This window comes from Brachypodium distachyon, chromosome 4 (assembly GCF_000005505.3).
Source record: "Brachypodium distachyon strain Bd21 chromosome 4, Brachypodium_distachyon_v3.0, whole genome shotgun sequence".
Lineage (NCBI taxonomy): Eukaryota > Viridiplantae > Streptophyta > Magnoliopsida > Poales > Poaceae > Brachypodium > Brachypodium distachyon.
This window is the reverse complement of record NC_016134.3, coordinates 41,417,832-41,430,585: the sequence shown is the minus strand read 5'-3', so window position 1 is coordinate 41,430,585 and position 12,754 is coordinate 41,417,832. Positions and strand designations below refer to the sequence as shown.

The 12,754-nt window shown below is 38.7% G+C and overlaps 1 protein-coding gene across 1 annotated transcript; it reads right to left on the bottom strand.

The window, feature by feature from the left end:
- Positions 1–8,972: 8,972 nt before the first annotated feature.
- On the bottom strand, positions 8,973–11,718 carry LOC104585130 (protein FAR1-RELATED SEQUENCE 9). Its single transcript, XM_010241129.1, has 4 exons — positions 11,638–11,718; positions 11,391–11,531; positions 10,769–11,264; positions 8,973–10,153 (listed from the first exon to the last, which is right to left on the bottom strand). The coding sequence occupies exons 1-4, from the start codon at positions 11,716–11,718 to the stop codon at positions 8,973–8,975; spliced, it is 1,899 nt and encodes a 632-aa protein (XP_010239431.1).
- Positions 11,719–12,754: the final 1,036 nt, after the last annotated feature.

Below are 12,754 nucleotides of genomic sequence, written 5' to 3'. Positions count from 1 at the left end.
TCCCAAAAGCTTATAGTAGATGCAATGTTCATTACTTGCACCAAGTAATCAAAAGTTTTTCTAATTGTGAAAGGAAATGCAACCTGATTAGAGCTGCAGGCTTTGGGAACATCCTAGAGTTCGACGGTTGCAATGTACCAAGGTCTTTTGCTCAATGGATAGCTGACTGCACAAATGTGAAGAATGAAGAGGTTTGTCATGGACAGGAGAGAATCAAGCTGGGCGCACAGTATGTAGCTTCAATTGTCGGCACGCCATCTGGCGGGTTGAGGATTCAGACTAGTGGTGAAGAAGGCAACATTTTTTTCCTGGCTTCAATTGGAATGGCAGAACTCCCTCCTATCAAGTTTTTTGGCAACAAAGTGATGACAGAAGATCTGGCAGATGATGTGTTTGTGAAATATGTGCTGGTTGTTGTGCTGTCGACTTTCCTGTGTCCTACCTTCAGTACATTCCCTAGCACGAAATATCTTGGTGCCCTAGTAGAAGTTGACAAGATCAGACACATGGACTGGTCACTACTCACACACGACTGGATGATCAACTGCATTCGGAAGTATCAGAACCAGAGAGGGAAGTTGAAAAGAGTGTCATGTACCCTAGGCGGCTGCATATACAGCTTGTCAGTGAGTACCTTTTTTTTGTCGTGTTTTTTTTTTCATGTTTTATATGTTTTTCTAGGAGTTTTTTCTCTTCCCTTTTTATATATCGGGGGGGGGGGGGTGTGATTTTTTTTTGCGGGTTGCATGTGTTTTTTTTTGCAGGTACGGTGTCTAGATCAATTCGATTTTGGTGAAATGGAAGTACCACAAACACTACCCAGAATAGTTGTGTGGAAAGGCGATATGATAGTTGAGTTCAGCAAACTAGTTATGCGTAATAATGGGATATATGGTCTCCTCCCGGTAAGAATTTTTTTGAAGTGCAGTTTTTTTTCTTTTGTTATCAGGGTTTATGTTTACGCGCTGTCTGAGTCTTTTTTTTTTCTGGAGTATGCGCTTTATCCGCCATGCATCTGACAGGTCAAAGATGAAAAGAAAATTTGGTATACCAATGTCCAGAAGAGAGGTACAAGAGCGCAGATAATGACGGAGTTGAAGGCTTATCTAGATTGTTCTGTGGGAGAATCCTTCCCTACGGAGGGTAATTGCAATTGCAATATTTTTGCATTTTCTTGGGGGGGGGGGGGGGGGTTGGTGTATTTGTTTCTTTTTTGTTGCCAGCTGCTATTTGTGTCTACAACCGAAAAACTGGGGTGCGTGTGGAACCGACTAATCACTTTGCTTTTTTCATTTTTTGCAGATTAAGGAAAGCATAGCTTCTATTTTTGATACATATATGGGAACCGACATGAACAGTGCTGTGAAAAAGCAAAGGTTTTGTCGATGGACATTCTGACTAGCATGACAACTCGTTGCAATGTTAAGATCAAGGGAAATGAGGAACAACAAAAATCTAAACACTTCATAATTTCGGGGGAAACTGAAGTACTTGGGAGTTCAGAGGAGGCATCCCACAATGGCAATACCATATCTGAAAATAACAAAACTGTCGAGCCAGATGGGCAAAACAGTCACGAAGCTAGCACTGAAGGTAATTTTTAACTTTATATGCTTTTTTTTTAATCTTTTTTTAAAATGTGACCTCTGTAATTTCTCTAAATTAGGATGTAAATACAAAGTTACCAAAGAAGCATCACCGCTGATTCATGGATCTGCAGCTATACAAGATGGGAAGGTGGTGGAACAGGCCCTTTTTTTTTCCATTTGTGTGCATTATTTTCCTCTCCTTTTTTCTCCACAAACAATGTGCTTTTTCTGTAGGGATGGGAGGGCATCCACGGAGCACATTTTGATGCTGACAATGCAAGAGGCATGCATGAAAATACAAATCACACACAAGCTAACTCATTGGGTAGTCCGCACAAACAAATAGACGAACTGAATTTGCTTCAGAAATCAAATGCACCGGATAAACAAGGTGACTCGGAACGGGCATGTGCCGATGTTGTACAAATAACAAAGGTATGGAACAAGCTTTTCTGTTTTTCAACTTACGGAAATTTGCAACCGCAAATTACTGGAATTTTTGCAGCTGCAATGTCTGCTAATCGCAAGTGCAAGTCTATAATCGCACCCGCAATTTTCTTTTTTGTGTTGCAAGTATGTGTTAATTAAATACCAAAAGGCAGTGCAGTACATACAGATAACATGTGCGGTTTTTTGTTTTTTTTGAAATTTCTTTTTTGAGTTTTTTTTGTGTAGGCTAAGAATCAGTGTAAAAAAACATCCCACCCAGCCGACAACGACCATGGCACAACTTTGAGTGATCAAATTATTGAACAAGTTCAGAAAACCAAGGAATCAGTGCCAATTTCATTGAATGCAGCCGAGAAACCAGAGATACGACCTGACTTAGTGAGTTTATTTTTTATTTTTTCACAAAGCATACCAATGTTTGTATGATTTTTTGTTTTGTTTTCGACGCAGTGTTAGAGGAATGTTGTTTTGTTCTTTTTTGTTTTGTGCAGGGCAAAAGAAAATTAAACCCAACATCAAGCATAGAAAGCGCAAGCCTGAACTACATGCTCGTTGATGCTGCGCTATTAACTGAAGTCAATGCAGGAGATGCGACTACAGAACCTTTTGAAGTAACAAGCAGCAGGAGAGTTAGCGAAATATTGCAGAAAATTAAGAAACCAAATGAAACTGCGAGCATTCTCGAGCGTATGTCAAAACAACTACCCAACCAGGCACGCGATTCAACCCTACCTCCTGTAAGTTTTATTAGTTTCTTTTTTTTAATCAGTCGTTAGAGGAATGGTTTTATGCATGCATGTGTTTTTGTGTTTACTGTACAACCTTTTAAATTTTTTTTTGTCTGCATGCGCCTAACAACGTCATAGGACACAACAGCTGAAGCTAAGGAAACAAACAATATATGCACTGCTGCAGGTTATGTTTTTTTTTATTTTGCTCCTTCCTTTTTAACATTGAAACTTGTATACTTTTTTCAATATTTTTGTTGTTTTTACTGCCATAGTAATTCTCACACAAGTACTCTTTTTTTTTTCAGGATATGCATCGACAAGATTTCATGTGGACCAAGCACTAAACAACACCAGTATGGCAGCCATAGGTTCGTGTACATCTTTGTGAGTTAAACCTTTTTTTCCCAGCAGTCTTTTTTCATTTGTGATTTTTTTTTGTTAAAATTCAAACATTGCCATCAGCGGAAGCATACCTAGACAGTGATACAAAATCAGACACAAAGAAACATTCAAAATATGACGAAGCATTCAGAGCTGTAATCGACTGGACAGAGGCAGATTTTTGTGATGAAATTTTAGATGAGAGGAGCGGTAACAATAAAAAGGTACATGAATACCTATTTGAATAGGATCCTAACAGCGGGGAAAAAAAATCCTCCTTTGTGCCATGTTTTTATGTTCTTGCCCTTTTTCCAACAGGAGAATATTGATCCTTTGGCAAGTTATTACGCAAGCCCAGCATACCAGGGTTTTATTTTTGTGTTACTAAACATTTTTCTCTTCATCACATATTTTGTTTTTCATATGTTTTAAGTGAAGTCGGCAATATACAATGCTTGTGTTCACATGCTTGTTTTTTGTATTCCCTTTTTATAAATATCTCGATTTGAAATCTTATGTCATTTTTTTTTGCTTTTTTACTTTTCCACTTTCTGAGTTTTAAAAAAAGTAACACAAACACCATTTTTTTCTTTTTGCATTTTTTCATTTGCCCCCCTGCACTGTGTGTTTTTCAGATTTTCTTTTTTTATAATTTTTGTAGGCTAGGATGGCTACGTACGGTCCCCAACCACAGCTGCAAGAATCTGATATTCAATGTGCTCAAAAACAAGCCAGCAATGATAATTGTAGTTGCACATACACGATCTCTCCAATTAGGCCCAGGAACTTGATAGATCGTATGGTATGTGATATTATTATTTTTCAGCAGTTTTGTGCATACGTTTCATTTTTTTTGTGTTTTTTTGTTTTAATACGTGATACCCTCACAGATCCTTTGTTTTATTACGTAATACTTTCACACATCCTGGTACAGGAATCTGCTGTTACAATAAGAGGGAGCGACAACAAAGAATTTCATGAAGACATAAAAGAGAATCCCATTTACATTGAGGTTCTGTTTTTTTTTCATACTGTAAGTAGTTTTAATTATTTTTTTGTCCACTCCCTTTTTCTAACCGAAAATCTGCCACCAACAGGACTCGCCAGAGCTAGAAGTACTTGATGAGGAAAGCTATTCAAAACAACTTCAGCAAATACAAACGCAAGGGAAACTGAAAAGAACAAATACAAAGGTTAAACAGCCAACACCTTTTCAAATATTTTTTAGTTTGCATTTTGTTTCCAATGTTCAAATGATTAAAATAGCTGCCGGTCGCAAGTATGTCATACACTCCTCCCCCCCCCTATAATGTGTCGTCTTAGTAATTGTCGTGTTTTTCTATGTTTTTTTTGTTGACAGCCTGTATCAAGCATTCATCCTCTAGGAGAGAACTAATTCAGAGACAATTGCAATATGCTAACCAACAAAACAGATCATATGTACAACCAAGCAAATATCAAAAAAAGAGTTCTGCAACCAAGCAAGTGGGTATGTTCACCTTATGACACAGGGAAAGTTAATGTGAGGAACGAGGAAGTAAGACTCTATCAATGCATTATGTCACTTGGGGCCAGCAGAGATTATATGTAGTAAGAATACACAGCACATGTTCTTTTTTTACTACTCTCCATCTGTTTTCAATTACTACCGCATTTCCTTATTTTTTTTGGCAGCAACTACATTTTTTTCTAAATCAATCGCAACTGTAAGTACCCGTTTTACAACGGCAAGCGCAAGTGCAAATTTTGCAAGCACAACTGCAAGTTTAAGGGAATAACAACCGCAATTTTTTGTTTTCCCAAGATTTTGCAACTGCAAATTACAAGGAACTTGCAGCTGCAATGTCTGCTAATTGCAACTGCAAGTCTGTAATCACACCCGCAATTCTTTTAGTTGTGTATTTTTGTTGCAACTGCAAGTTTTAGGGAATAACAACCGCAGTTTTTTGTTTTTCCAAGATTTTTTTGCAACTGCAAATTACAAGGAGCTTGCAGATGCAATGTCTGCTAATCGCAACTGCAAGTCTGTAATCACACCTGCAATTTTTCTTTTCTGTGTATTTTTTTGTTGCAACTGCAAGTTTTGGGGAATAACAGTTGCAGTTGCAAGTTTCAAAAAATTTGCGGGATTTTTGGGAAAGGCAAGAACTGTAAGTACCCGTTTTCCCCCTACCACCACAAAACTGAAGTGCAAGCGCAAATTGCAAGTGCAACTACAAGTTTTAAGGGAATAACTTCTGCATCTTTTGTGATCCAAAATTGTTACAAGGAACTTGCAGTTGCAATGTCTGCTAATCGCAACTGCAAGTCTCTAATCTATAATCGCACCCACAATTTTTTTGTGTATTTGTTGCAACTGCAATTTTTAGGGGAATAATAGTTGCAATATACGTTACTTTTTTTTTATGATTCAATTGCAACTGCAAGTTAGGGGAATAACAGTCACAATATCTGTTTTTTTACAACTGGAAATGTGTAATCACTTTTTTGTTTTTTTTACTGTACATCAGTGCACACCCCCCCCCCCCCCCCCCGCGCCTCTACGTGCATAGCAGAGTTGCAACTGCAATTTCTAGCAGTTCTTGCCTCAAAACCGCAATTTTTTCTCGGTTATTTTGCACCTGCAAGTATTTTTTTTTCTTGCAACTACAAGTTCGGATATAACAATCGCAATATTTGTTACTTTTTGCAAGTGCTCTTTTTGTTGCAATTGCATTTTTCAGGGGGGGAATGAAAACTGCAACCCATACTTTTTTTTTCATGTAGCTTTTTTGTCAATAAGACACATGCAGATTACTGAACTACTATCTTTTTTTTTGGCAGCTGAATAGCAATTTTCTTTGACAAGGTTAGGGTGACCTTCAAGACTTACGCTGAATCTTTTAGGAATGAGGGGTGGGTTGAAGGATATGTGCTTAATTCCTTTTGTCGCAAGTTGTTTATAGAGAATCACCCAAGGGATTCACTCAAACATTTCTTCTTCCACACTATGAGTGTAAGTTGAAATTGCAGTTTTTCCTATTTTTACTTCAGCAGGCCTCTATTTTTTGTGTTTATGTAGGTGCAACATTGTTCATTACAAGTTAAATGCAGGAATATTTTTTTGGAGAAATACACAACTCAATCTAAGAAGGAGAAAATGAAAGAATGTGTAATGAATGCTTTTGAAGGAGCAGGGTCAGCGATGACACTGCATCTCAGCAATATGGTGATGTCTTTTTTTGTTTCTTGTGTTTTTTGCAATCTTTTGTGTCCGTGGTATCAACAATACTTTTTTGTCTTACACGCACACTCTCCCTTCTTTTCTGTTTTCTTTTTGCAGCTATACTTCCCCAGCTTACACATGCAGCACTGGTTTTTATTCATTGTTGACTTGAGGGATGAGAAGTTTATCTTCTTGGATTCTTTGTTTGGGCCTGACAGTATCTTACATAAGGAAACTTCACATCTACTGGTAACTTACTTTTGCTTTTCTTAACAATTTTTTTTAAAATTCCATATTGTTTCCCGTGCTTTTTTTTTCGAGTGTGCTGATGAAAAAAAACGCTACCATTGTCTTTTGTTGTGCAGATTAAAAAATTTACACAAGCTTGGCACGATCGTGGGCTCCCAAGCCAAAGGTTTGATGAGTATGGGATATTATATCCTAGAGTTCCAAAACAAAATAACGGGTTAGTGATTGTTTTTATTTCTTTTTTTCTATATAAGTAATCAATTGTGTGTTTATTTTTCCGAAAAGCACACTTAACGTATGATTTCTGCGGGAGACTCATTTGAAGTGACCTATTTTTTCCATCATCAGGCATGATTGCGGGATTTTCGTGATGAAATTCATGGAGCAGTGGGATTCGAGGAACCAACCATCATGCGCTTTCTCTAAAGATGATATCCCAAGTATTAGAGTCAAAATTTGCAATGAAATTATGTTCAGCAAACACAATGTACAAGAAGATGCAAAGCATTTTATCTGGAACTTCAATCCGGCAGTAAGCACTTATGTTTTCATATGTGTTTTTTTTTCTTTTTTTTCAACCCACTGAGTTTCTTTTTTGGCTTTGTTTAATTCTTGTTGTTTTACCTCTTTTTCTTTGGGTGCAGATGTACATTCCAGGGAGCCAATGCTTTATTTTTGGGGGGAGCAAACTATATGCACCATTTGAGCATTGGAGATACAAGGAATTAGGATCTACGGTTTCCACTCTTCACAGCAGATCGGAGGAACGTTGACCCACACAAGATGTAGTTGAACAGATATTAGTTTTTTTTTTGACTCCTTCAGGGTGCACCAATTGTACATACAATGTGCCCGCATGTGGGACAAGCTACAACGTACTGATAGTGTTTTTTTTTTCATTTTTTGAACAATGTGTGCAAACATGACAGCGAGGGGGGTGGCTTATAATGTGGTCTCAAGATATAGTACAAAAACATATGATAATGTGTGTGGTGTTCTTTTTTGCTCTCTTTTTTTGTGATTTCTATGTGATGTCATTTTTTTTATATTCACGTTTTCATTGTGCAATAGAATATATGCCAGTTTTATTAAATTCCGGATTTTCTCAGTGTCTGTTAATTTCTACAATCGAAAGGGGGGTGGGGTGGGGTGGTTGTGTGGGGGGGGGGGGGGGTGAGTGTGTTCTACCATGCTTATGTCTATATTTTTTTCATATAGGGATAGTGAAGCATAAAGCAGTGAGTTCTAAGCAAGCAAGGACGATATTTCATCAATATTGTAGACAAGTGAGTTCTAAGCAAGCAAGGACGATATTTCATCAATATTGTAGACAGGAAAGATACAGTAACAACATAAAGAAGGAATGGATGGTACGTTTTTTCTTTCTTTCTGCATTCCTTTTCCTGCTGTAGAAAAACAAAGGTACTAACAAAAGAGAAACAACATAAATTTGTCTGCTCACTATAATGACAATAATTAAAAAGCAATTGTACGCACACACACACAAGTTGTCTGTGTAATTGTATCTATAAATTGTCATTAAAAATCTTTTTTTGATACGTTCATCTAGCCAACTTGTTTCTTTTGCTTCCGAGTTGGAGTAAGTAGCATGCTCTCAAGAGCTTTCTGCGTGGGCTTCCTAATCCTGGGGGATTGGACGTCACATGGGGGTAACGGAGATGACACATCTTTGTCGGCACCCTTATGTGTAGCTGGCTTATCGCTATTGGTCTTGGACTTCTCCCCTGTGCTTTTCGTTTCTGTCTTGCTGCTAGTGCGTTTGTTTGTGCTTGACAGAGCAATCTTCTGCTTCTTCGCGGCTATCTGACTGGACTTAGCAGACCCACCTGCATTTTTTGTTTTTTTGTTTTTGTAATTGCAAAATGGTGAGGATCCCAAAATCTACAGTATTTCAAATATAAAAAGAGCAAATGACTAGAGGAAAGAACACCCAGACAAAATCAAGTCTATAATTACGGTACCTAGCTTAGTTTTCCTGCCTCCTTTCAGTTTTTGCAACGATTCCTTATCAATTGCTAATTTCTTGTATGTCTTTATGTTGTGATCATGTTCACCGCAGTGGCTGCAAGTAATTCGTTGCTTTGTGAAAATTTCCTCAACAATAGTTTTCTGTCGCCCTGCCACTTTAGGATGGCCTTTAGATTTAGCTATGTCAGGCTCTTTGTACATGTCTTCAGGACCATGACCTGCAGTTGTGCTATTCTCAGGGAATGTTTCTCCAGGGGGTTGCTCATCCACATCATGCTGTGATGTATGCGTCTGCTTGTGTTTGTCTTGTGCTTCCTTTCTGATTTCATTAATTTTCCTGTATAGCTTTGTGCCCTTGTTTAGCAAGTATGTATATGTTTATGTCAACTGGCATGCATTTGCAGCAAGATCTGTCATCTTCTTCGATAAAATGCTGTACCTGAAATGACTGTTTTCTGTCATTAGTTCAAGTGGCACATTGTACTGCTTGTCACGTGCTTCTACATTTTCTGCCTGCCTCCACCTTTGAATATAATATTTCTCAGGCAAAACTAAAATATTGAGATGTAATAGAACTCTCAAAGCATGACAGCACAACATGCCATCTTTTTGAAATCTAACACAAATGCAAGATATGTCCTCATTCGCCCAGTCAACCATGACCATGAACTTCCTTTCTCTGAAATCCAACTCTGCAAGCATACTAGATTTATAAACTTGATAACTGACATTTTTTTCAATCTCTTCAACATGGACTTGTTGTGTCATCTTCAGCTGTTTCTGGAACTTGTAAAAAATGTTCCTGTTGTACAGTTTTGCAGCTTGTAACTCAAGTTCAGGGCCTGCCCACAAATTTGGTTTTGTAGTTCTTGTTTTTGAATCCTGCTCTCTTTCTTTCTCAACTATGCTCTTAGAAATTCTCTGATATTCACCAAGGAAGCTGATAATGCTATATGTTGAGCCCACATTATCTTTGAAAATAGCATTTGTGCCGTCACTCCTGGCTGTTGAGTGTATAAAGGGGAAAAAATCCTTCTTGAAATAGACAGGAACAAAGTTTTTTCTGATCTCCCACATGTGCTGAAAGTATTTGATGTTCTCAACTTTGTATTTTCTCATCATTGCTGGCCAGAGCGCCTCAAACTCCTCCTCTGTTTGAGACTTGTTAATGATGTCGTTAAACTCAATGTGCAGTGTTCGTCTTGTTGCAAAACACCTGGCACATTTTTCTTCTGCTTTCTTCTTTATGTGGAATAGGCAGTTTCTATGCTTTGTTTGTGTGAACACATTAGGAATCGCCTGCTTCCTTGCAACATCTTGATCAGTGATGATCGTTAATGGCATCTTCCCACCCATGCATTGCAAGAACTCTTCAAAAAGCCATGTAAAGGTCTCCACAGTCTCATTCTGAAGGATTGCACAGGCAAATAGGCAGTTGTTTGCATGTCCAGTGATCCCAACAAAAGGCGCAAATGAAAGATTATACTTGTTAGTTTTGTATGTGGTATCAAAACTGATACAATCACCATACAAGTCGTAAAATTTCCTACAATTTCCATCTGCCCAAAAAATATTCTGTACTTTATGTTCATCATCTACCCGGAAGGCATAGTAGAAGCGGGGGTCTTCCATCTGCCTTTTCCTAAAGAATTCTATGACCATCATCATATCATTTTGGTTGCTTTCATTGCGTATGGTTGTTCTGTAGTTGCTAACATCTTTTTTGGTGTACGGGAGAGCTGACATTCTGCCTTTGAAACCAGCAAGGATAGCCATTATTTTCCTGCTAGGGAGCTTCACTGAGTTCATAGTTCTGATCAATAATTTTTCTTCTTCTGTCATGTGTTTGTGAGACCTCGGGAATTTAGCTTCACCCGGAGGGCTTAAAGCATGATTGTGCTGCAACTCGATATTGGTGACAACCCATTTATCCTCTTTTAGTGTCACCACCATTGTCGCATGGCAGTCTGTGATCTTTATTGTGTTTTTATTCCTTGGCTTCTTGATCTGTGCATCACAAGACACCCCAGACTTGTTGTTTTTCTTCCTATTCTGTTTTCTTCTTTTTCTTCTTTCCTCAAGAATTTCTTTACCAACAATCTTGACTGCCCTATTGCATCTGTATGTGCATCTTGTTGTTTTACTGTCAACTGCACCTCTGCAATGATAGTTACCTGCTTTCTTTGCAGAAAATCCAACAATGCTTGCGTACGTGTTGTAGAATACAAAAGCCTCAGCATCACTGCAGAACGACATATTGATGTGCGGTACATGTTGGCCTCGGACTTCCTGGCTGTATGATTGAGATGCAAGGACAGTTTCATTCTTCAGGTAATTCTCAATATCTTCCCTACTAAGATGCTCAACTGCAGGAGGATCACCCACTGCCTGCTGTTTTTCATATCTGTGTGTCTGTCCAGTAGCTTGTTGCTGCACTCCATCTGTGATAACAGACAAATTTTCTGAGTCAATGGATTTGTCTGCCTTATTTGCCATGACTGACAAATTCTCACAAGCAATGGACACAGGCTCTGTGTTGTCATTGTAGTCTTCACTATCGAAAGCAGCATCATCATATACTCTCTGTTCTAGCTCATCATCGTCACCATCATCTGGTTCTTCAGAATAATCATCACGCCCATCTCTTCCGGTTATCATAAACATATTGTTCTGAAAAAAGTTGGAGCATGTTAGTTGCATGTGTTTTAAGCCTTTTTTGTGCTTATATTTTAGTTTTTTTTTTCAAATATGATCATTTCAAATTTTTTTACAGTACGTTGAACTTAAATAAGTTACCTCAAAGCCCATAGGGTCATTAATCATTTGCTTATATTGTGGGTTGAAAGGTTGCTGCAGCATCTGAGTAAATGATCCATATGCAGGTTGCTCAACACCAGCAGTGCCAGCCAATACAGCAGAAGCATCATCATCAAACATCTGCTGGTTAGGAAATTCAAACGAGGATAAATTGGTATGTCCGTTTATTTTTCTCTTTTTTAAATGACTACCAGTAAACTTTCTTTTTTGTGTGCCAAAGGCAAACTTTGAGTGTTTGATGGATCCGCACCTCTGTTTGTATTTGCGTCAGCATGTATGGATCCACAACCTGCTCATCGCCTGCCATTGCACTGCATTTTCCTGTTCTTGCATGTTGTATGCAAATTCTGTCAAAATACAGTAATTACTTGTCAGGACACTTGTTTTCTTTGGTTGTTTTTTTCCCCAAGATATCTTTGTTATGTATTAAATAGATTAAGTCATAGGTTTCAAGGGAGTGGTATGGCACAGATAAAGAGCCAATTCAAAAAAAAAACTGCCCATATGAATTTATACATTCAAAAAGCCATAAACAATCAACCTGAGACCTTTTTTTGCGGAGAAGGGAACCTATCTTGTCCCAACAAGAAACCACCATACGTGTCCATGATTCCTGCATGTTCATAACCACATTAAGGATTCACTTCAATTATTCTCACTTTTTCCTTTTTCTTTTTTCTGGTTGCATGTTCCAGATATAGGTTTCAAAGAACATACACATCGAAGGGGGGGAGGGGGAGAGGTGGATGAATAAACAGTTCGTTCAACCTATTCGCCCGGGAGATCAGGGTGGAGCGAAGAAGAGTTTTCTGCTTACCCTGGTATGTATCTCCTGGCTGCATTGCCCCAACCTGGACACACCCTCCTTTTCTGGATCTGGAGTTATGCCTTGTGGCAAAAGGCTTCTTTTTGTTTCTCAGATCGGGAAAGGGAGATCGCCACCCCGCATGATTCTGTGTGTTCGTTTTGCTTTTCTGGGTTCCTGCCTTGGGCAGAAAGATGGTCGAGTTCTTGTATATCAGGAGCAGACGACCAAAAGGGAGTTTTTGCGGCGTGGGACTGGACCGTAAGAGGGTTTTGTCCTTGTGAAGTTTTGGGCTTTAAGGCCAGGGGGAAAATATGGTTCCCAGGAACACAACAAAACAGAAATAACACAACAAAAGCCCATAAACACAAGAAAAGCCCACGAACACAACAAAACCTAACAGGCCGAGGCCGAGGGGGGATCGACTGTGATTTTGATCTGTCTCAGCCGACAGGGCGGGAGGGGGGGGGGGTAGGAGGAACGATCGTTTCTGTGCTTTCTACGGACGGACATGATCATCGACTGAGACAAAACGAGC

Bases quoted from the DNA above. Each gene is read 5' to 3' on its own strand.
- LOC104585130 (XM_010241129.1), bottom strand. From the start codon at position 11,718: ATGGCAGGCGATGAGCAGGTTGTGGATCCATACATGCTGACGCAAATA. The intron at 11,265-11,390 runs GTAACTTATTTA...AACTTTTTTCAG, and splicing joins ATGACCCTATGGGCTTTGAG to AACAATATGTTTATGATAAC. The intron at 10,154-10,768 runs GTAACTATCATT...TTTTTTGGGCAG, and splicing joins ATTTTCTGCAAAGAAAGCAG to ATGGAAATTGTAGGAAATTT.